This window comes from Akanthomyces muscarius, chromosome 4 (assembly GCF_028009165.1).
Source record: "Akanthomyces muscarius strain Ve6 chromosome 4, whole genome shotgun sequence".
NCBI lineage: Eukaryota > Fungi > Ascomycota > Sordariomycetes > Hypocreales > Cordycipitaceae > Akanthomyces > Akanthomyces muscarius.
In genome coordinates, this window is record NC_079244.1 from 108541 (window position 1) to 129098 (window position 20558).

Here is a 20558-nt window from a genome sequence, read left to right on the forward strand (position 1 = left end):
GAGAGAATAAGCATGCTGCCCACAGAGAGCATCTGCACTAATGATGCGAAAAGTCGTGAGGGCACTTGCCGTTGGAGGCGCACTGAACGATTGGATGCACTAGGATCCGTTGGATGGAGGCCAACTTGACCGTGGAGACGCAATGACCCAGAAATGGGGTCACGCCGAAGTTCACAAAAGTGCAGGACGGGGCAGAACAGGGGTGTCGATACAGACTACATAGTTCTATAAGGCTGATTTCATTGCCAGCAAGCAATCGCCAGCGTAGCGGAGAGCAGGAGAACGTGCGACTGCATTCCATTAGTGCTGTGCTAAAAACGAGGCTCCTCAGCTGCGATGGGGCATCACTGAAGCTTACGAGTCCTGTGCCGTCAGCCTGGATCTGGCTTTGGGCGGTTTGACGAACCTCGGGACAAGTCTGGACAAAAGGCCCGACAACCGCTGTTCGAGATGATGATATACACACCCTCGTCGTGCTCTTAAATTTTGGCCATCAATAATTTGACAAGCACATGTATTCATTTCAAAGAAGAAAAACATCCCTTAGTCCCAGTCTCGATGCTGAATTGCTGATATTGACGCATCACAGCACAATGGCGAATGGCCTTGAACAAAAACCCACGTACACGCTGACCCAGGTTGCACGCTGTGGCAGTCAAGCGGGTCACAATTAATACGGAGCACGGAATTTGCCGTAAATGAAGCATGCGTGTTATACTGTTTCATATATCAGCGATCCTTTGGCGGTAGGACATTTTGGCAAGCCTTGTTGGGGGCAAAGCAAGGCCGCCCGGATATCGTGCCGTATGGTGAAGCCCTGCCTCAGTGCCAAAGATACTCTGCCTAGCCCTCAGCTTGAGGCAGGAATGCAGGCCACGCCGCCCCTCTAGCAGAGAGCGGCTTGACAAACTGCCTGCCTGCCGGCTCGCTTGGGGTTAGAAACGCGATAACAAAGCGTCAGGCGAACACCCCCGGGCAACTTGATCAAAGTTTAGACAAGGCAAGGCTAGCCAAAACAGGAGCCACGACCGATACGCTGCATGAGTTGTTGGCCGAGCATTGGCCGAGCATCCATGACTCTGGTCACAAGCGACGCCGTCATGTATGACACAGTAGGAGTCTGGCCAAAACGGAACAGACCAGAGCTGGGCAGGGCTGGCGCTATGAATGGCGGGGCACACGGAGAAGCAGGCCGCGGGCAGCTGCAAGATGGAGCGCGCGGGAGGGCTATTTGGGAGTAGGCCATGGGAAGGGTGGGCACTGATATCCACATAGACGAGGATAACCTGGCTGGCGGCCGACCTTACCTACTGAGCTGGCCGAGATGCCCTGTCGACCGTACAGCTTATTTGTCGATTATATCCTGCTGTCGCAGATGTGCCGAGGACCTGCAGGGCGAAGCTGCAGAGCTAGTGATGCCAATGAGCAATACACGAGCTGCTCGTTGCAGGGCTTCCGGATATCGCTAGAAGCTGTTCGGCAAATGAGGCCACCTAGCCGGGGGCGATGAAACTGGGCCGCCATAACGCTGCACCTCGTTCGCATGCCTATTTTGAGTTAGTCAATGTTAGTGTAGACGAACCAGACGAACTGCAAAACCTCTACCCACAGCCCTTGCTTGAAAATTCGGCATGTCTTGCCTCTTGCCTCTTCATCGCAACGCACCGTAAATAGTCAGGGTACTAAAAGGACCGAGAATTGTGCCGTTTATTATGAGCAGATCATCATGGACGCGTCGCCTACAGCTAGCAAATGGCAACGTGTAGTGCTGGGACCCGCCGACGGGTTAGAGCTACTCCGCCCACGGCGCCAAACACAAATGTAAAACACGGCATAAGAATTAACGATCAGTTTGGGTGTGCCGTAACATTTACGCTCATCTGAAAACAGAGAACAAAAAAGGCGCTATTCATACAACATCCGCTTTCTGGCTTGCCACTCGCAGGCATGATTACTCACCAGTCGTCTATTTAGTTTCCGTTGTGTGACCGGTGTCCGCCACAGACTCTCCGCTTAGGGGATGCTTTGGGTCGTAGCCCACCGATTTCACAATTCCGAGGCCTTTTGTTCGGCCTTCGCGGAACAGCAGCCTGTCACCCGGGGCGAGGTATTCGGGCCGTTGCACAAAACGAAATGCAACAGTTGCTCGATCGCCAGTGCGGATGAGCTCCCTATCAATGTCGATGATGGCACAGGTCTGAGAAACTGGCCCTACGTGCAGCATTGCTTGGTACTTCCTCTTGATAGTAGTAGCGTGCGAGAGGATGAGGACTTGGTATGCTGTGTTAGCCACCAAGAACGTACTTTGGCGATCACGCTTTGCTGCGACTCACCTTCAGCAACAAAGTCTCTGTGGACTACCGGCAACACCTCACCTTCAGACTTAGGGAGCACAACCATTCCTTTCCGTACGTCTTTTCTTTTCACTTTTTTCAAAGCAAAAGACACAGACTGCCCAGCAGATGCTGCAGGCACTCGGAGCCTTTTGCGTTCGATCGATCGAATAGCAGTTGGAGTGAACTGTCCCAGCGAGTCGGGACCAATGAGAACATTGTCGCCCTCGTGGATAACGCCCGATTTGACGATACCAGACACTACTGTACCAGTGAATGGGACGGAAAAAGTATCGTTGACTTGAAATTCGAACGGACCCTCTGAATTGTACCTTCCGTGGTGGGGAAGAATATTGAAGAAGAGGCGCACCAGGTCGAGATTCTCGCCAGTGACGTTGGACACCTGGAAGATAGGACATATTCGATGACTGACAAACTGCGTTGCAGTATTTATGCAGTCCTCCCGATCTTTGATAAAGGTTGGAATTTTGCGCGCGCCCGGGCTTTTCATGATTTTGGTAATCTGCCTGACGCTTTCCTCAAGGACGTGGGACGGGCAAATGTCAACTTTGGTAATAACCACCATGACCGGTACATTCAGCGCCAGGGCAATTCCGAGGTGTTCTTTACTCATGGCAGTAAGGCCATGGTTTGCGGCGACCATCAGTACACAGTAGTTTGGGCTGGTGGAGAGCATCCCAAAAACTGTAGTGCGTAGGTATTTTTCGTGGCCAGCAAGATCAGTAAAGGTGATGACTTTCGCGCTTCGCTTTCCTATCTCTTCCCAAGAGAGTTTGCCTATCTCAGTGTTAGAATATGATTGCCTTGGCGGAGTCAAACTGTAGCAGCATACGCCCGGGGGTGTCGGAAGTGACAACTTTGCCAGCGGCGTCAAAGCCCAGGATCTCCATGCCAACAGAGCTGGTCCGGCCAGTTTCGATCTCGTGTTTATGTCGGAAGAGGTTTACGCGAGCTTTGCCGCGTCCATCGTCGAGGTCGCCTTTCACGAGAACACCGAGAAGTGAACTTTTACCAGCATCAACTACAACTGTATTAGCATTTGCTCGCCGTGTGTCTGCTGCGATATACTGACCATTCCCAACAACGGCTATTCGTGTCTCTATGGCCTCTTCGATTGTCTTGGGGGCTCTGCGAAGAAGCACTTTGCCCGTGCAGCTCTTGTCTTTGCTTGGGGTGGCAGTTGTGCTAACTGCCTCGGCCGCACTGCCGACATTGTTCGTAAGCAGCAGCTGGCAGACGGCGTCGACATTCCTTGCGGCGAGCTCAAGTTTGGCGTAGGCAATGTTCCATAGATCCAGTGTAAGGTTCATGGAATCGCCGTTATTCTCGTGGCCCAGCTCCAAGATGGCCTCTCCCAGGCCTTCCTCTATTCGCTCAAGGATGACTTTTTGCAGCAGTTCTGTTGATTCTTCGCCGTTGCCGAGGAGGAGTGACTTCATTTGTATTCTGGGGGCAGTGTCTGCCAGGTCAAGGGCGTCGAAAAGCTCGTCAAGCTCTTCATGGTGCTCGGTCGAGTCGGCAGGTGTCGGGGGGGCAGCAGGAAATCGTATGCTCTGTTGCTGCTCGACATATTCGGCAAATTCGCTGAGGGCCTGGTGCAGGTTAGCGCATGCCAGAAGTATCGGCGGCAGACAGTCGTACGGATTCGCCCTTGCGCTTCTCGTGAGGCAGTGCTTTTATTGCTTTTGTAGCCATGATGCAATCTGGATCCGGCGCGATGCGCCAACGTTTATATGGATATTCGGGTAATCATTTGCTGTCTGTGATTAGGAGAGAATAATGAAGGGAAGAACGAGTGTTCAAATAAGACAGAAGCCCGGTCCGTTGTCGCTGCGCCCTGCTGGTGTTGCTGAAGAGTCATAGGCATACACAGTAGTAATAGTCACAGGCAGGCAGAATACGTGGGGAAACTTGGTGATGAGCCACTCGGTGACCTCGAGTATCGAGAAGGTGGAGAACGCTAGAGAACGTCACAGAACCCGTGCAGCGATCGCGTAGATGCTAACATACACGCCCAGATCGAATTAATTGAGATGCGCGGACAAAGTCTTGTTCGTGGAATATTTCTGGTTTTTTTTTTTTTTAGAGACTACAGGCCAAAGTTTATGATGTCTCGTTGAGATACACAGCCACGATCTCCATCGTTGCATGCGGTGCGATTGCAAGTCTCTGCAATCACCCTATCCGGCACCGTTGTGGCCTTTTTCATGGAATTGTCGCGGATTTAACTCGAAATATCCGAAGCGGCCATTCGGGTGACTGACGGCACCAATCCTACGTAGCAAGTAGCCACCGCTTTTGTAGGGGCCGGCCAAGCGCTCTGTGGTGCTGCGCAGCTGCTGCGTGTCCTGCCCATATCAAAACTGTGCACTATTTTCTCAAACCTCTCAAAACGGAACTTGGGGGGAGATCAAGACAACGCTGTCACCTGTGTTTGATTCGTTAATTAGGTCCGACTTGAGCAGTGCCCTGCCATCGTCACGTACCTCTAACAAAGAGCATCTCCGACTTGCGGCTGATGGTCTATTCCACACAAAAAGATTAGCATTGACTTTGCATAATCTGGCACTCTGAGGCATCATACCTTGGCCTCTTCTTCATCATCCTCCTCATCAACGCCGTAAATGGTCTCCTCTACCTCACCCAGCACCAGGTTGCAGTGGCTATCGTAGGCCTAAATGTGTCAATCTCACGTCAATTTCCCGCGACAACGAGGTGCGACTTACATGCAGCTTGCCCTTGAGCTCTCTGTCGCCTCGAAGCTTGACAAACACGACTTCGTTGAGGAGCAGGCGCACAAGGTCCAAAGGCTCCGCGACATGACTTGATCCGTCCGCTTCATCGGCCATGGTGAGAAAGTTCAAATTCTTTGTCGTGATTAAAGCTTGCCCGGTGGCTTTCGCGACAACAAGTGGCTGGTTACGTCGTTTCTGTTATCTGACAGGTTTGCTGATACAGCTGCAAGGGCTAAAATACGCTTCCTTGAGCCATAGCTGGAAAATCTTCGGGTGGGTTATGCACTGATCGGGGTGACCTGAGAATATGCACATAAACACCACCATGGCTGTGCCCCAGTTTCCCCAACTTTTCGTCGAGACAGCCAGGTCCACCCGTCCCGCGACTCCGCTCACGGCCCCCCATCAATCGGCAAACGCTGCTTTCCCTGCGAGTCCAACCGCGCACGGCGAATATCTGCCAAGGTTGTGAAGCTGTTAGGCTGGCTCTCAATGGCATCTAGATCAAAGGTCTTGGCGAGATCCTGCCTCAGTGGCTGCTCAGCTCTCGTCGCCCGGGCAAAGCCAAGTCGTGCCACGCGATCAGTCGCTCCGTCGGGGCGACGTTGTCTGGCCACGCACGCCGAGACGCCCATTATCCGGCCACACTTCGCTGATGTGCACCCGCCGCGCGAGAAAACCGAATTGGACAAGCTCCTTCACGCTGTGCAGAAGAAGAACTCGTCGAAAATCCGTGTCGCCTTTATTCAATGGACGGATGTGCTAGCGAACCAGACATCCCCGCTCCACGCAGGTGCCATCGAAGAGCTCCTCAATGTCCCCGCGCCCACTCTCTCCGAAATTGTACGCGGTTTAGATCCCTTCAATTCTTCCGATGATGCGGCCGAGGGTCTCAAAATCAGTGCTGGTGAGACCCAATACACGGCCACGGGCAAGTTCGTCGACGTGTACGGAGCACGCGACCGCCAACGCCAAGTGCTCGCGGGCCTGCAGACCCTTCTCCGCATACGCTCCTCTTTGGTGCCTTTCACACTGGCCGACTATGAAATTGCCATGCGGAGCGCCGGCGCCGCCATGGACTTTCACGCCGCGCGCGAATTTTGGGGCAACATTGCTGAGAGCGGCCTGCAGCAGTGGCGTACCACGCGGGCGTGGAACGAGTTCCTCAAGGCCTTCTTCATGACGGAGCCACTGTACTACCAGTTCGACCGGGCACGCGTCGCCGTAAAGGCGCGCGACCTTTACCGCAACCGCAATCCACTGGACAGAATCACGCTTGAGAAGCTCGACCGGCAGCGATTCAGCATCAACGCGCTGGGACAAGAGCCGTGGAATCGGAGCCTGGCGGAGATGGATAAGGACGTGATGCGAGACTTACGAAAACGTGTGCAAGACCGTGGCTATCGCGCGCACTGGAGACGCGGGCTTTTGTACGGCCTAGACATGAACGAGGAGCTCCTCTGCACATCGATCAAGGCGTTTGCACGGTCATCCTCCTTGCATGCCATCAAGGAACTTATCTTTAGCAGCTACTATGGCATTATCATCGAAAATGACCGAGATCCGACGCAGACCACCATTACCGGCGGTCATGACTTTCCCGAAGACTCGCCACTACGGCCGACCGCCGCTCTCCTCGAAGCAATCGCCGAAGGCTGCGGCGCCATGTCACACATCGCCCTGGGCATGCAGCTTGTCAACTTCATATCCCACCGCTACAGCATTCCCATTCCGCACTCTGTATGGTCGAACCTCCTCAACTGGACATATCTCTTCGCCTCTAAGCCCTTTGGCGACGCCCGCCGGAAGCTTGGCGACTGGGCGTCCGCAACGCAGCGGCCAGTCGATGTAATGCACGTTTGGGAGGCAATGACATCGCCTTCCCATGGCAATATCACGCCGAGGTTTGAGGACTATGATATCTACATCAAAACGCTACTCGTGCAGCGATGCGTCGTCAAGGCGTTTGGCGCCATCAACGAGTACGCGCTGCCGTACTACACCACGCTCGTGGAGGCGTACGAAAACGCTCTCACCGACGAGATCCTCCAAGCCGATGCCCTTGGCGGCGCCGCCCCTCGGCGCGCCACACTCCGCCGACAAAAGGCTGAGACGCTCAAAGATCACACACACCACCGCATCTCAATGTGGTTCAAGCAGCTGCTCAAGGTCGTCTCCGCGAACCGCCACTTTCGCGACGGGCCCATCGGCCGAGAAATGGTGCCCAACCTGGTACGCGACTATAGCTACTTCCTGCCCTCGGCAGTCAAGTACCGCACCGCGCAGGGGACGGTGACATTGGAGCGTGGCGGCGACGAGAGCGTGACGGAGCGGGTAGCGTGGGTGAAGCGCTTCCGCACGACGCTACCAGCAAAGCGCAGCGGCGTGCACGTGCGCAACCAGGAAGGGTCGACGGAGCCGGACTTTGTGTGGCCGACAGTGGCGCGGATGACGGTACTGGAAACGCGGCCGGTGCCCAAGGAGCGGCTGGAGAAGGTGGTGGCGCCCCCGGCGGAGAGAAGGGGGATTTGGTGGAAGACGTTGGAGGAACAAATGATGCTGTAGTTCTTGCCCGCTCTGTGCAGGTAGTGTTGCTCTAAGCGCCTCTATGTGCACGGACGGAAGCGCAACATGTTGCGCTTGGGTATTCAGCGACCGCTGGAGAAGTCAAAGCCGCAGCTGATGTTTACCACATAATACATAATCTTTCCAATACACACCCAGACAATAGAGAACGGGAGTAGAGAATTTACACACAGAAGCGAGCGGTGATCTGGCGTACACTGCCATGCACATATTCCAGCGAAAAGAAATTCATGCTTAGTCGTGGCATGATGGTCGTTAATCGCTATATAGAGTAACATCTATAAAAACAGAGGTGTGTTATGCGTTCCTCCAGTGCTCAAGCACAAATAGTATGCTGTATATGCTTTTTGTCTTGTCCTCATGATCATATTGCTGTCATTATCGTTAAAAGGGAAGCCAAAGTCATGCTCTGTATTCCAAAAGTGTCAAAAGCGCAAAAGAAAAGAAATGAAAAGAAAAGAAAAAAAAATTAATCACAAAGTAGAAGTGGAAATTTAGAAACCACCAACACCACCCAGAAGTAGAGCGGCGCTACCAATGCCCACCGCACCGAGCGTCTCCCCCCACGACTTCTTCTTCCTCTCGCGTCGATCCCTATGACCGCGGTGCGGTCGATCACGTTCGTGGTGCTCACGGTCGTAATGGTCTCTGTGTCGCCGCGACGAGGAGCCACTTCCTTCGCCGTAGTAGTATTCTCTCCGTCGGTCGTTGTTGTACGAACTAGGTGCGCTGCTCGGGTGCTCGACCTCGTGCGGCTCTGGATCAAAGCGCACGTGGTTTTCGTTTTTGTTTTTGAGGATGGGTTTTGGTTTAACACTCGTGGAGGGTGACGTTTTCTTGGCCATCGGCGCGCTGACAATGTACGGGTAGCTTCTTGTGCCTGTCTTGTCGTTGTGGGAGCGTTTGTGGTCATCCTCGTAGTCTGTGGAGTCAGTGTCGCTGGAGTCGTATAGCACGTCGTCGTCGCTGTGGTGGGTTTTGGTGTCTGGCTTGTGACGCTCGTCGGGTCGTCGAGGCGGCAGCGGCGGGCGGGTGTAAGAGGAGCGGGCGGCGCGACACTCAGCGCTCTGACGAGCGAATTCTAAAATTTCCGCGCGGCTTAAGCGGCCGAGAATGGCAACGTACGAGGGACGCGCCTCATAGCGCACGCCGGCCCGGTCGAGGACTTCAGGGCTGATGAGCGAGCGGCGGATCTGAGTCCACTGCGCATCGGCGGGAATGTCTCGACCGTAGCGATCAGGAGCCAGCCGCGATGGACGGGTGGTACCCGCGCTTGTCGTGTTTGGCCAATTGGAGCCTCTGCTGACGTTGGAGGGGTTGCTGGATTGGTAGCGCGGCGAGCCGGCCACGACCGTCTGAGAGTTGGGTGAGTGAGACAGGTTATCGCCGGGACGACCTGGTTGGGGGTACGGGTCTGTGTGCAGGTGCATGCCGTTCATGCCGTTGTTGAGGCTGTCCATGGCGACGAGGTCCTTTGTCGAGACGAGGGTCATGGATAGGTCGCTGCCGCCATCCCTCTCGTCATCCACGCTGGCGGAGGGGATGTTAAACGAGTACTGCGTGGGGAGCAGCGTCGCCGAGGGCTTATCGAGGACGGCTTGCCGATCGGCCTTGATGCTGGGCATGGATTTCTCATTACGAGGAGACTGATGGGTTTGCTTGGGTGGAAGTATGGGCAATTTGGGTGGCACGAGCGGTGCCTGCACAGGATACTGGACCTGCGGCGCAGTGTTAGCCTCGAACTCGGCGACGCCTTGGTATGTAGGCGTGGCGCCGCAGTTGCGGCTCCATGTAGAACCGAGCTGGCGAATGTACGCTTTTATAGCAGCCTAGGTCGTGAGTGTCAGTTTAGGTTATATCACACGGTGGCTGCTCTAGATCTTTCGTACCTTGTGTGCTTCCAACTCGTCAACTGTAAATCGCTGCCGCTCCAGCTCCGTTTTAAATCCCTGCCAGAGCGCCTCCGAGTCGTCATCAAGTACGCCGGCATGCCGACTAAAAACCCTGGACGCCAGCAGATCAATCTCGTGCTTGATGGCCTCGAGCGTCTGCTGGTCCGGCATGGATTCTCTGGAGGTGGTCTTGGGCCGCACCTGGACAGTATCCAGGAAAAATGCAACATCCATTTCCTTTTCTGCAATCTTGGCCGTGACTGATGCGATGCGATCTGTCAGCGCATCCTTCTTGATATCGGCGCCGGCCACGCGATCTAGGACCGTCTCGAGCTGCTTGAGGGCAAATTCGCAGTGGTCGACAATAGGTGCCAGCTCGGCAGTGTACATGGCAGAGGTGTTGTCGGGTTTGTTGAGGACGGACTGAGGGTCGCCGGTCTCGACGCGCAGGTGGCGCAGGGAAATGTGCATCTGGCGGACGGCGACGGCGGCATCATCAAAGGCGGGCACGGCGACCTGCTTGGTGCGCAGGTAGAGGGTGCGCGCGAAGGCATCGACAGCGTCGATGCGCAGAGCGGTTGCGCTTCCATTCATGATAGGCAGAGACGAAGGCAGGTAGCAGAACTCGCGGTTGACGTTGCGGCACTGCGCGGGCCCGTTCGTCGTCGGGTGGTGCGTTTGAGATCCAGGCAGCAGCAATGTGGGCGTCTAAGTGCGCTCGGTGGTGTTGCGTACCTAACGATCAAACGTCTTTTGTGTCCAGTCACCGGGAATCAAGGCCTGGATCTTGAGAGAGGCTAGATCAAGAGGGACAAGGTGGTCGACAAAGTTGGTCAAGCAGGTTGGGCCAAGACTGCTGCGGCCTGTCCAGAGCGATGTCTTGTGATGTGGTGGTGTGGCCAGCTGACAGCGGGCCGGGCGTGTTAGTGAGATGTTGCAGCTAGGGAAGATTGGTAGTGCGATGCGAAGTATTGTGCAGAAACGCTGGCAAGGATGAGAAGAAGAAGAATGCGAGTCGAAAAAGGGCAAGAGGAAAAGAAAGTGTGTCATAGCCAAGTGGCCATTGTGCTTTTGCCGCCCGGCTCGATCAGCGCGGCGATGTTTTAGCTCGTTAGGTGGTGGGTGGTGTATGACTCTTGGGCGGCTGGCGGGCTGGTTTGTCTCTCGTCTCTCCCAAAGAAAAACATCACAAGCAACGGAGGGCAAGCAACGTCACAGGTACAAGCGGGCAAGTACCGGCGCGCCACTGGACGGGCGGGCAAACAGGCCCCGGGCCACAGGGAGCCCGCCGTTCGTTTCGCCTCATGGACCCCACCACCCGTGATAGCGGACACTTTGGTTACCTGCTGCCTAACTTACTGGTAGCTGTCTACCCAGGTACTGCTGACTGTCCTGAGTCTTGCTACCTCATTATCTAGGTACCTACCTAGGTACTGTGCCCGTCAGTCGACTGGCCTAGCAACTGGCTACAAACCCTGGGTTCGGCGGGAGAGGCCCACACCCACAGCCTACAGGAACTTGCCCTTTCCCACCCCTCAGGGCGTCCGGTGGCACTTTACAGGCGGGTCACCCTTCTACAAAAGCCGCCCTAGAGCATCTCAGCACACAGCCAGTACGACACCCAGCCAGTACGAGAACGGCGGGCCGTCAATGACGTTCCGTCATGGCGGCATCATTGGCTCTTCAATTTCCCTTTTCTCCTTTTTCTCCCACAGGGCTGACACTCCCCCTCCTTTCTGGCCCTAGACTTTCTTGCTTTTGCTGCACAGTCGATTCAGCTAGAAGGGTTGCAGACAAGGTCGATCCATGAGGGCAGACTGCAGGGCTTTCTTGCAGGCGAAATAGCGTGCGCCATCACAAACCATATGCATTCCGGCAGCCTCATCCGTCCCGTTGCAATTTATCTTCCAATCCAGTCTTGGTCCGAGTACGGGACCTTTAATACTGGTAGCTCGCTAAGTTTTCTATTTCCACCCACCTGTTGATTCCTTTACCGTAGTTCGCCGCACTCGTACTTTTGCGGGCGGCCAAGCAGGCCAATTACGTCACTGGACGCTGGGCGAGTTGTGGCGGGAACCGCTATTAACCACGTAGCAGCACCACCAAAATTTGAGACATGCTCCAATGCGCTGTCTCTGGCCCATCTCTAACTATTCAGACATGTTCTGTTTAACACCGGTAACCCGGCAATCTGTGTCAAAGACTCCGGCTCTCAATCAGTTGCATGAAGGAGGCTTGCGGCTGAGCAAAGAGTGTCAGTCCACTGCCTTACGGCTGACAGTACGCGCTAACAAGCACAGCCCGCGGCCGCACTCTACATGCCCAGGTACCTCCCGGTAGGTACCTAGGTATGCTCGCGGCCTCAAAGCCGGAGGCCACGATATTACGCTTGCTGCTGTAGCCTAGAATCCATCCTCGACACCACGTGCCTGTCTTCTAGAAGAGAAAAGAGAACCTCGCATATTGGCATCCGGTAATCTGTACTTGAGCAGCGTTGCAGTAGTGATACCCCTCTATTTCGCCTCGATGCAAACCGAGACCGAATTCGCCACCGAAAGCTGGCGTCTGATTATATCAGCAGCCATCACCACCGGCCAACCCAACATCCCTTTGTTGCTCAAACACTTGCCGAGCAGCTCTGTGTGACCGAGCGGCATTTTGCATCAGCTGCGGGTTCATTTGCAAGTCGGAGCCGGCCGATGCTATCATACCATAGGGTGGTCGAGTCACGAGCCAGCATCCCTGGCAGCCTCATCCAAACCATCTTTGCGAACCACGCCCGTGGCTCTGGGGACCAAGCCAGAAACGCCCCATCCCCATCTTGTTCGCACAAGCGCATCGTTACACACTACTACACTTTAATGCCGTTGGGCCGTGTTCTGCGTCCGCCCTCTTGCTTTCTCCGTCCCTGCCAGCGAGCAAAACCCCGCGGCCGCGATGCTCCGCCACCACCAAAAGCCCATCGCCAATCGTGCCGAGATGGCACACCACGCATAGATGTCCTTCTTTCTCCTTGGTTTTCGGCTTTTTAGCTTGTTGCTATTCCACTTTGCACTTCTGTGGTCCGCGAGCCGTAGCTCACGGCCTACTAATAGGGTGGCTTCACACGCAGCGGAAATGGCTCCCCGCTGCCCGGCCGGGCATAACACATATACCTTTTCGAGGACCCTTGCGGTGGAAACGATGATACTTGCTGCTTGCTTCGGCATTAGATGAGCTCTTGCCGTGACACGCCTAGGCTCATGTGCCTTTGATGGAGTACATTATGAGTCCGAACGGCAAATTGTTTGATTAATGAGCTTGTGAAACACTATAGTCATTGGCAGCTTACACAGTACCGCAGACACGTAGTACTTGTTTTACGTCAAACCACGCTTGCAACATTTCGTCAGTCAAGGCAACTTGTTCGGCGAAGTGGCGACAGTCGGGCGCTACTTTCGCGTCACAGCGCCAAAGTCGACATCGGTTACAGAACGAATTAAATGATAGATAACATCCTCATGGTAGAAGTCAAAGGGTATTGTATATTAGCGGTCCAGCCCCTAGTTCCACGCCTAGTTCAACACGTTTAAATGCCAGTTCGTGTATTCGTATGTCCAGTTTCCCATATATCGTGATTGAAAGTCCAAAAAGTCGAAGAAAAAAAAAATCAAAAACAGAATGGTATCAGTTGCAGTGTCGTGTCCTGACTGAGCCCTTGGTATCAAACAATAAAGTGTCCAAATATTTACTCGTCTCGCAAAGAGCGCATCATTTCCCCGCGTAGCGTTGCTGTCGTTTCGTGTAAATCAGACCGCAGACGTTGCAGAGGGTGCGAGGGCCGTCGGGCCCAGGTCGCCATTGGGGTGTCTCGAGGCGACTGCATCTGTGGCATTTCTGGGCCATCTTCAGCTTCTAAGAAACCATTAGCAAACTGTCAGCTTCTTTTAAGCTTCCGTACTAGAGCTCACCATTCTTTCCTTGCGTCGTTGCCGGCAGACAGATGAAACTGGCCGCATAGGTATGTATTTATCCGCAATGTCTGGTAGCATCTGGTCCTCATCCGCCCGCAACGATCCGATATTCTCCAAGCTAGCGGCTATGTCACGCACCAAATTGCCCATAATCAGTAGCTCGTCGTTGGAGACGCGAGATGTCGAGATGTCGACGTCTCGGGGGAGGTGGTCAGCGAATTGGGCGAGGACAGCTAGGTTCTCTTGAATCTGAGACACAAAAGTTCCGGTCAGTGTGGAAACCAAAAGGGCGGGAGATTGGGAAAGAAATACTGTTTGCACGTTCTCGCTCTGCAGGAGCCCTATGAGTGAGAGCTGTGCCGGCACTGCCACGAACGGCTTTGTGTCGGCTGCGCTGCTTACTCGCGAAACGGCGGCTAGCACATGGGCAGCAACGTCGCTGCTGCTGGTGCAGTGGGAAAGGGGCTCAAGTCCTAGGTGCGGAGCAATAGGGGCGATGAGAGACATAAACTGACAAGTCGGATGCCGATGCTATGAGTCGTTGTGATGGCAAACCGCGCGGGCGACGAGTGCGTTGGATGGAAGACGAAGATGTCGGGGAAGCTGTCCAAAAGCTCAGTGCCGGGACAGGTGGGGTAGCCGTTAGGACAAGCTAGGACAGGCAAAGCAGCAAGGTGGTTTTGAGTATCAGCTTGGGGGTGTGTAGATGCAGGAATTAGACTGGACAAGATCCGCACGGATCCTGTCCTGTATATCTAGTCGGCGAATTTTTTCCCCCTTGGTGGGTGGCGAAATGAGGGAGATGAGCCGTACCTAGTGCAGGGTCCAGAAAGAATCCCATAGTAGCAAGAATGGGGATTTAAAAGACCCTGGCAATCCCGACAAACCTGCCTGGCTTTGACTGTGGAGCGCCCAAAATACAGCGGAGTTCCAGCCTTGCTACACTGGTCCGGACTGGTGCGACTGGCTGGCCTGTCTTTGCCCGTCTTCGCCTGCCAAGTGCTGCTTGATTAGCTAGCCTTGCCTGGTCAATAAACCAGGAATCAGAACACACACTTTACAATAAACCCATAATAATCATTGCTACAGCCAACCATACGCTTTATATCGTCGCAGAACACAGAGGGGCTTGAGAATTAGTGCTCCTTCCAACACTTGGTCAAACCTGCGACTGCTATTCGCCGCCTCGCCTCGCCACACCCATTCCTTCCGTTTACGCCACTCTACGGAGCACGCGTGTCACATGTACGCTTCGGAGGGCGTCCAGAGACGACTTCTCTGCTTCAGCCAGCTGTCACTGCTTGACTTGTGCCACTTAACCGGGGTTTCATTCTAAAATGAGAATGTGCGAAAAAAGCATACTGGAAGACAGCAGTCTGGGCTCTGATACTCCGTGCCAGCTCCAAAAATAAAATGGCGCCGATCCTTCCAAAAAGGTGGCTTGCTCCAATTCTTTTGCCGTCACAGTGGTCCCCGGACCTCCTCCTCCACTGACTGTGACCTCGACCACTAAATTTAAGTCTCGTTTGCACCCTGGACTGTTCCTTGTTTTCTTGTCCCGACCCGTGCCCGATCACCAAGCAGTCGAGTAATAATCAAGCTACGGACACAAAAGGCGCAAAAAGAAAACAACCTATGCCGCTAATAACTGGCTTGGTTCCTGTAATTCCACATGACCCCCTGCGTTAGTGGAAATGAAATGCGTTTGTCTCGCCGTTTTCTCTCTGCTCCCCTAACTGAGTTACTGGCCTCCGGACCTCACTTGCGTGTTCGTCCTCCCATCTTGCAGTGATTACAATTATCACCACCTGCAAAATGCATCAACCAATCACGCCTCAGGCGCACACGCTTAGCCCTTTTTTTACGGCAAGTTTTACACTACTACGGAGTTCATATGCGATGGCACACTTGTACCTGCTGCAACCTTACCAGTAGTACACATCTCGTCACGGAACAGTCACAGGAAACATACTGTTAGGGGGGCCTTTGCACCGCATAGTGGCAAAGATGTGTGGACATAAAAACATGTTTTAAAAAAAAAAAAAAAAAAAGGGATCGCCTCTTTTTAGTTGAGCTCAGCACCATCGTGGTTTCCCTAGGGTGCATGCACTGCATATCAGCCTTGAGTGCCACTGATCATACATGGCGCACTCACAAAAAGTGAACCGATTGCATGTTCTTGACACGAAGGATCGATTGCCCTTGTACGCTGCAATTGCGCACTCTGGGCGTGGGCTGCCACTCCAAGCTGCGTGCTGGTGAAAGGCTGAATGCTGCCTATATCTACTACACCCGACTACCCTAGATCAGGAGAATGTCAACTTGTGTAACTGGCAAGCTGTTATTCGCAACGCGATTCAAGATCTAATTCGGGATCTAGGGCATGCTTGCGTAAATTCACTCTCAAGAAAGACATCCCACGACGCAATAGCCAGCAGTAAGGAGAATACAACCCTTCTTGGTAGTTTAGTCGCCAAAACCACAGCGCATTTTGGCGGCGAAAAAACAATCACTTGTGTCTGCCTAAATTATGGCCGCAAAGTTATACTGGTAGTGAATTGCAGTGGCTTTGGTGTGTGCACTAACGCGCTAAATTTGGGTGCCTGACAGCGCCCCGTACGCCGTTCCTGACTTAGCTGCGCCGCACCAAACTCAGAAATGGACGCTTCGGACACTACAAACAAATTGGGCATAATCGCCGTGAAGAGCCCCGATTAAAAGCTTTGTTGGTTTGTTGGGCGAACTTGCGTACGCCGACTCAACACCAGCAGATTCAGCACCGCAGTGGTCCCCGGGCAATAGCTCGTCATCAAAGTCCGACCCCCGCCAGTTTGTCCGTCGCGGAGAGAAGATGTTTCTCGTCCAAGCCAGCAAGGCGGCGCTCTGAACTCATCTCTCCCAACATCTCTTTACTTGTCCTTCTCACAACGACATATCTGGTGTTTGTGTCTTTAATCAAGCCCGTCATGCCGAAGAAAATACCATCGATACAAGGCTTCGACAGCCTCTCGGACCAGGTCCTTGTGCGCAACGGCGAGGTGGAGGCTGTCACTAATGCAACAACAAGCCCGGATATTGTTGCCATCTACGGCTGGGGCGACTGTCTGCCGCAGCATGTCGCCAAATATGCTGACGGGTATCGAGCTCTTTTCCCGTGTGCGAAGCAGGTAGTGGTGCTATCGCCAATCGCAAAAGCCATGTTTACTAGCCGGGAGCAAAGGCGCGGGCACATGACGCCGGTGGTGAATCATCTTTTTGGTTCGCCAGATGCTGGTCAGGGCGTTGGTATAGCGCAGAGCGACAGCAAGATTCTTATTCACGCCATGTCCAACACAGGCGCCATCAACTTTGCTGCCACGCTGGATGCCTACTCGGAAAGGTTCAAAGGTCCCATGCCGCACACGCTCTTCATCATGGACTCAACACCCGGTGGCACCAACCTGACGTGGGCAAACTTGAAGCGTTGGTCCCGCGCCATGGCTCTGGGTACCGCAAAGTGGTTTCCTTGGCCATTTGTCGCAACGCAGTCCATCTGGGCCTTTTTCCTCCTGCTCAATACTCTCTATCTATGGGTGCGGCGGCAACAGCATGCCGGCGCCTGGAGTCGCGTCGCTTCCAACCAGGAAGCTTTTGCGACAAAAGATGCCCGCAGACTGTACATGTACAGCAAGGACGATGATCTCATTGGCTACAAGGACATCGAAGGACATGCATCAGACTCCGAGAAGCTGGGCTATGCCGTCGACACCAAAGAGTTTACTGGCAGCGGCCATGTCGGGCACATGCGCCTGCACCCAGAAGACTATTGGGCGGCCATTCAGCAATCGTGGACGCGAACCGAGGCCACGACTGCCCAGTCGATGTGTGAAAAGTAGTTGCAACTGCCTATATACCAGGGGAAATACTCAGAATTAGTTCCACTATCTCGTTCTCGTCCAACACATGCCCTCATCTTCACATTTTGCGATCACGACTTTCGACAACAAGCAGTCACGAAGATTTATAATTCGTTAAAAATCTTGTTGTCTGAATATGGTGTACCTGAAAAGGAATTTCGCCACCCATATAATGCCGTGACGTTAAAGTGACACAAGAAATGTAGGTTATGCAAAAACTCCTGCTCTGGACATGTTGAAGCTAGGCCTTCGCCTTCCATATACGGTCAAGATAGCAGTCCCCAATTATTTTGTACTTGCTCTGCTCTTGCTGGCGTAGCACAAAAGGGTAGCTGGCGTAGCACCCCAAAGCTACTGCATTGCCAGCCTCGGCGCCGTTCACAACCCAGCCGAACCCATTGTTTGTTGTCCTGGCCAACCGCCTGTTAAAGCACCACTTCTCATGTGCAGCAGTAAGCTCCTCGTATGCTTTCATCATCTTCTTGCCAAATGCGCGTCCCTCCCGTGATGTCTCGCTCGCCCCTGTGGCCTCTTGGATCATCCAGCGGCAAACCGCCCCGACTGGTTCCTCTGTGCATGTAACCATACTGTGCAGGTCAAATTCAAGCTTGAAATCAGCTCCAAGGTTTAATTCATCGCGAGTCCTATTACAGGCGAATGTTCGCGCCATCGCCTCTCTTATTTCCCAAGTCGGAGTGCCGCATGGCGATGCGACCTTGTGTTTATCGTTGAGTGTAGACGTGGCCTCTCCCATGTGATGTGCCTGCCTGTTCCGATTTCTGTCTGCCAAAGCCACGTTTTGCGGGAAAGTAACTTCTGCGCTCTGTTCTGGATCTAGCCGTCTGATGCCAAACCTCGGCGCACCCGAAGCTTAAGGTGTGTCGGCCAATCGTGTGATGATTTTGGTACTTTCGATTGCCTCGAGCCTGCCCAGCACTTTGCCCCAAATTCAAAGCTCACCATTCCTTTGGTTTATTCTGATGCGGGGCTTACTGGAGCCTGCAGCGTTCGCTTTCAACATGCGAGACCGAAAGGGCTCTACCCATCCATGCACCGTCTAGTCCGGAATCCACGACGGCAACTTGAGCTTCGATTGTGTGGCAGGAAGCATGCAGTGGCTTAGAATATCCAGTGACTGTCTGTTCTCCAGGAATTCGATTGCTAGGCGGGTGAAGATTTCTTCTCCACTCAGGGCGTAGTCGACGGGTATGCTGACTGATTGATCAGCAAGAGACATGACCCTGTAGAGTTTGTCGCCCGGCAGCGCGCTCGCAAACACACTCGTCTCCTCTAGAAGATCGAAAAGCGGCACAGAAGCTGGATTGTCCTGTTCAGTTCGAGCATCACGCAGCCACTGCATCGCCCCTAGGGACTTCATCGGAAAGCTTCTCAGGACCATGTCCATTTTGAAGATTCTGGCGAAATGCATGGCACTTGCGAGCCAATCCCAATTTACACTGCCGAATTCTATGTGCACAGTTGCCCTGGAAGCATTGGATGCCTCTTGTAAGACCCAAATACGATGGAACTGCGTGAAGTATTAGCGTTGTGGTGACTCGGGGTGACGCCAGGCTGTGCTACACATGACGCACTAACCCAGGCTCGATGGAAAAGTAGTTCCAATGATTCTCATTCAAGGTCCACCGATCTAGGATCGTTGAGAAGACGTTTTTGAATCTCAATATTTCGCAGAGTACGGATCTCTGACTCGTCGAGTGCGTCCGTCGCAATGTCTGTAATGCCTTTTAACACGGAAAGATCAAGCTGCTCCACGCCAGTATCTTCACCGAGCCATATTCGAACATGGGATGCGCCTGCGTAAATGGGCCCCATCATCAAAACGTGCTAATTTCTTTCCTTCAAATTTCCTTGTTCAATACATAGGGCGTCGACCCAGATACGAAGCACCTCATCCTGGCTACGAATCCGCCGCATGACCCTGTGCAGCTCCCCGCCTATCTCTACCGAAAGGCCATCGCAAACAATGTTGCCTGGCGGCAGACGACCGCCGAGAATGACACACAACCGATGCAATTTGGGATGATTTAGCATATCACTGAAGAGTATCTTACCACTCTCGTTGTCTTCAGAGCCATAAGCATAGCCGGCCATGGTGTCGCCAGGCGGGTGAATTCGGTATTGGTGCTTTTTCCCCCAACAATAGCTCAAGGCCTCGTAAGAATCGGCTTCCTTTCCGACTGGCATATGGACCAGCGAGCACACAATTGCATCTCCAAAGATGCCAGGTTCGATGTGAAGTATACGTGTCTCGCGAGGAAGATCAGGGGCCTGGCTGGTATGGGTACCGCGCCATGCTGGGTTAGAATGATAATAGGCACTAATTCTGGTGAAGAAGGTAGGAACATGGGGAAAATCTTGATCAATCGCAAGAAGGGCCAGAAAGCCTAGTACATCGCCAATGAGGCCTCCATACGGAAGCTGCAGTGGCCGATAATCTCGCGACGCTTATACAGGGCTCACACTGCACTGCCTTGGGCTGTCAGCCTGCAGACGGCGGATGCTTGTTCAGATGGCCAACAAACACTACCGCCACGTTGCGAAGTTTCCAAAAAAAAAATTGTAAAAGTCTTGTCGGCCACTTGATATTTTTCTTGAAAAAGATGTAGAATATTAATCATAAGTATCAGAATTTCGTAGAACGAATTGGATAACCCGCAAATAGCTTGACCACAAATGCCTCGAGAACATGACTCAGGTAAGGTACGGGGCGCGCCGCTGCAGACAGACCGCCTGTTTGTCCCGGTCCAGCGCTGTGAGCCTTGTACCGCTGCGTGGCAGTGCTACTTACTACCTTACCTACCTACAACTACGTAGCAAGCAGGCGGGGCAGGCGGCAGTGGGAGCCTGTAGAGATCCGGCGCCAATGTTAACTAGCAAACTAGGTAGTGAATCCGGCAGTGGCTTTTGATCGGCAGGTTGGAAGGTAGCTTATCAGGCAGCAGCAGCTCCCTGAGTCACTTCACCGCGGCCGAAAAATACATATATATAATCGCTGCTGTCAAGAGCTCTAGAGTAGAAATATCTTTATCCTAATCTACCAAGCTTTTGGTAGGTTTGCAGCCTTTCTTCTTCCATACCGAGCTTCTTCTATTCTCAGCGGCTTTTCGAACTCTTCTCCACC

The 20558-nt window shown here is 53.5% G+C and overlaps 8 protein-coding genes across 10 annotated transcripts; 2 read left to right on the plus strand and 6 right to left on the minus strand.

Moving 5' to 3' along the window:
- Nucleotides 1-239: 239 nt before the first annotated feature.
- LMH87_010664 (uncharacterized protein) lies at nucleotides 240-726 on the minus strand (the record flags this gene model as incomplete). Its single annotated transcript, XM_056199677.1, has 3 exons — nucleotides 240-290; nucleotides 359-441; nucleotides 627-726. 3 exons carry the CDS (start codon nucleotides 724-726, stop codon nucleotides 240-242), a joined length of 234 nt encoding a protein of 77 aa, XP_056051602.1.
- Nucleotides 727-1966: 1240 nt separating this feature from the next.
- Nucleotides 1967-4049, minus strand: LMH87_010665 (uncharacterized protein; the record flags this gene model as incomplete). Its single annotated transcript, XM_056199678.1, has 6 exons — nucleotides 1967-2271; nucleotides 2334-2594; nucleotides 2652-3131; nucleotides 3187-3375; nucleotides 3427-3946; nucleotides 3996-4049. The coding sequence occupies 6 exons, from the start codon at nucleotides 4047-4049 to the stop codon at nucleotides 1967-1969; spliced, it is 1809 nt and encodes a 602-aa protein (XP_056051603.1).
- A 692-nt stretch (nucleotides 4050-4741) lies between these two features.
- Nucleotides 4742-5203, minus strand: LMH87_010666 (uncharacterized protein; the record flags this gene model as incomplete). Its single annotated transcript, XM_056199679.1, has 4 exons — nucleotides 4742-4782; nucleotides 4841-4877; nucleotides 4939-5028; nucleotides 5081-5203. The coding sequence occupies 4 exons, from the start codon at nucleotides 5201-5203 to the stop codon at nucleotides 4742-4744; spliced, it is 291 nt and encodes a 96-aa protein (XP_056051604.1).
- A 378-nt stretch (nucleotides 5204-5581) lies between these two features.
- LMH87_010667 (uncharacterized protein) lies at nucleotides 5582-7654 on the plus strand (the record flags this gene model as incomplete). Of its 3 annotated transcripts, none has more annotated exons than XM_056199680.1 (2): nucleotides 5582-7480; nucleotides 7530-7541. In XM_056199680.1, the coding sequence occupies 2 exons, from the start codon at nucleotides 5582-5584 to the stop codon at nucleotides 7539-7541; spliced, it is 1911 nt and encodes a 636-aa protein (XP_056051606.1). The 3 variants fall into 3 exon arrangements, with proteins under 3 accessions (XP_056051606.1, XP_056051605.1, XP_056051607.1); XM_056199681.1 differs by lacking the exon at nucleotides 7530-7541 and having other exon boundaries at nucleotides 5582-7071; nucleotides 7143-7200; XM_056199682.1 differs by having other exon boundaries at nucleotides 5582-7654.
- Nucleotides 7655-8169: 515 nt separating this feature from the next.
- On the minus strand, nucleotides 8170-10161 carry LMH87_010668 (uncharacterized protein; the record flags this gene model as incomplete). The annotated part of the gene is made up of 4 exons (XM_056199683.1): nucleotides 8170-9292; nucleotides 9382-9393; nucleotides 9491-9504; nucleotides 9565-10161. The coding sequence occupies 4 exons, from the start codon at nucleotides 10159-10161 to the stop codon at nucleotides 8170-8172; spliced, it is 1746 nt and encodes a 581-aa protein (XP_056051608.1).
- A 3156-nt stretch (nucleotides 10162-13317) lies between these two features.
- On the minus strand, nucleotides 13318-14027 carry LMH87_010669 (uncharacterized protein; the record flags this gene model as incomplete). Its single annotated transcript, XM_056199684.1, has 3 exons — nucleotides 13318-13461; nucleotides 13518-13769; nucleotides 13833-14027. The coding sequence occupies 3 exons, from the start codon at nucleotides 14025-14027 to the stop codon at nucleotides 13318-13320; spliced, it is 591 nt and encodes a 196-aa protein (XP_056051609.1).
- A 2459-nt stretch (nucleotides 14028-16486) lies between these two features.
- On the plus strand, nucleotides 16487-17395 carry LMH87_010670 (uncharacterized protein; the record flags this gene model as incomplete). The annotated part of the gene is made up of 1 exon (XM_056199686.1): nucleotides 16487-17395. One exon carries the CDS (start codon nucleotides 16487-16489, stop codon nucleotides 17393-17395), a length of 909 nt encoding a protein of 302 aa, XP_056051610.1.
- A 1078-nt stretch (nucleotides 17396-18473) lies between these two features.
- On the minus strand, nucleotides 18474-18821 carry LMH87_010671 (uncharacterized protein; the record flags this gene model as incomplete). The annotated part of the gene is made up of 1 exon (XM_056199687.1): nucleotides 18474-18821. The coding sequence occupies one exon, from the start codon at nucleotides 18819-18821 to the stop codon at nucleotides 18474-18476; it is 348 nt and encodes a 115-aa protein (XP_056051611.1).
- Between the last annotated feature and the right edge of the window lie 1737 nt (nucleotides 18822-20558).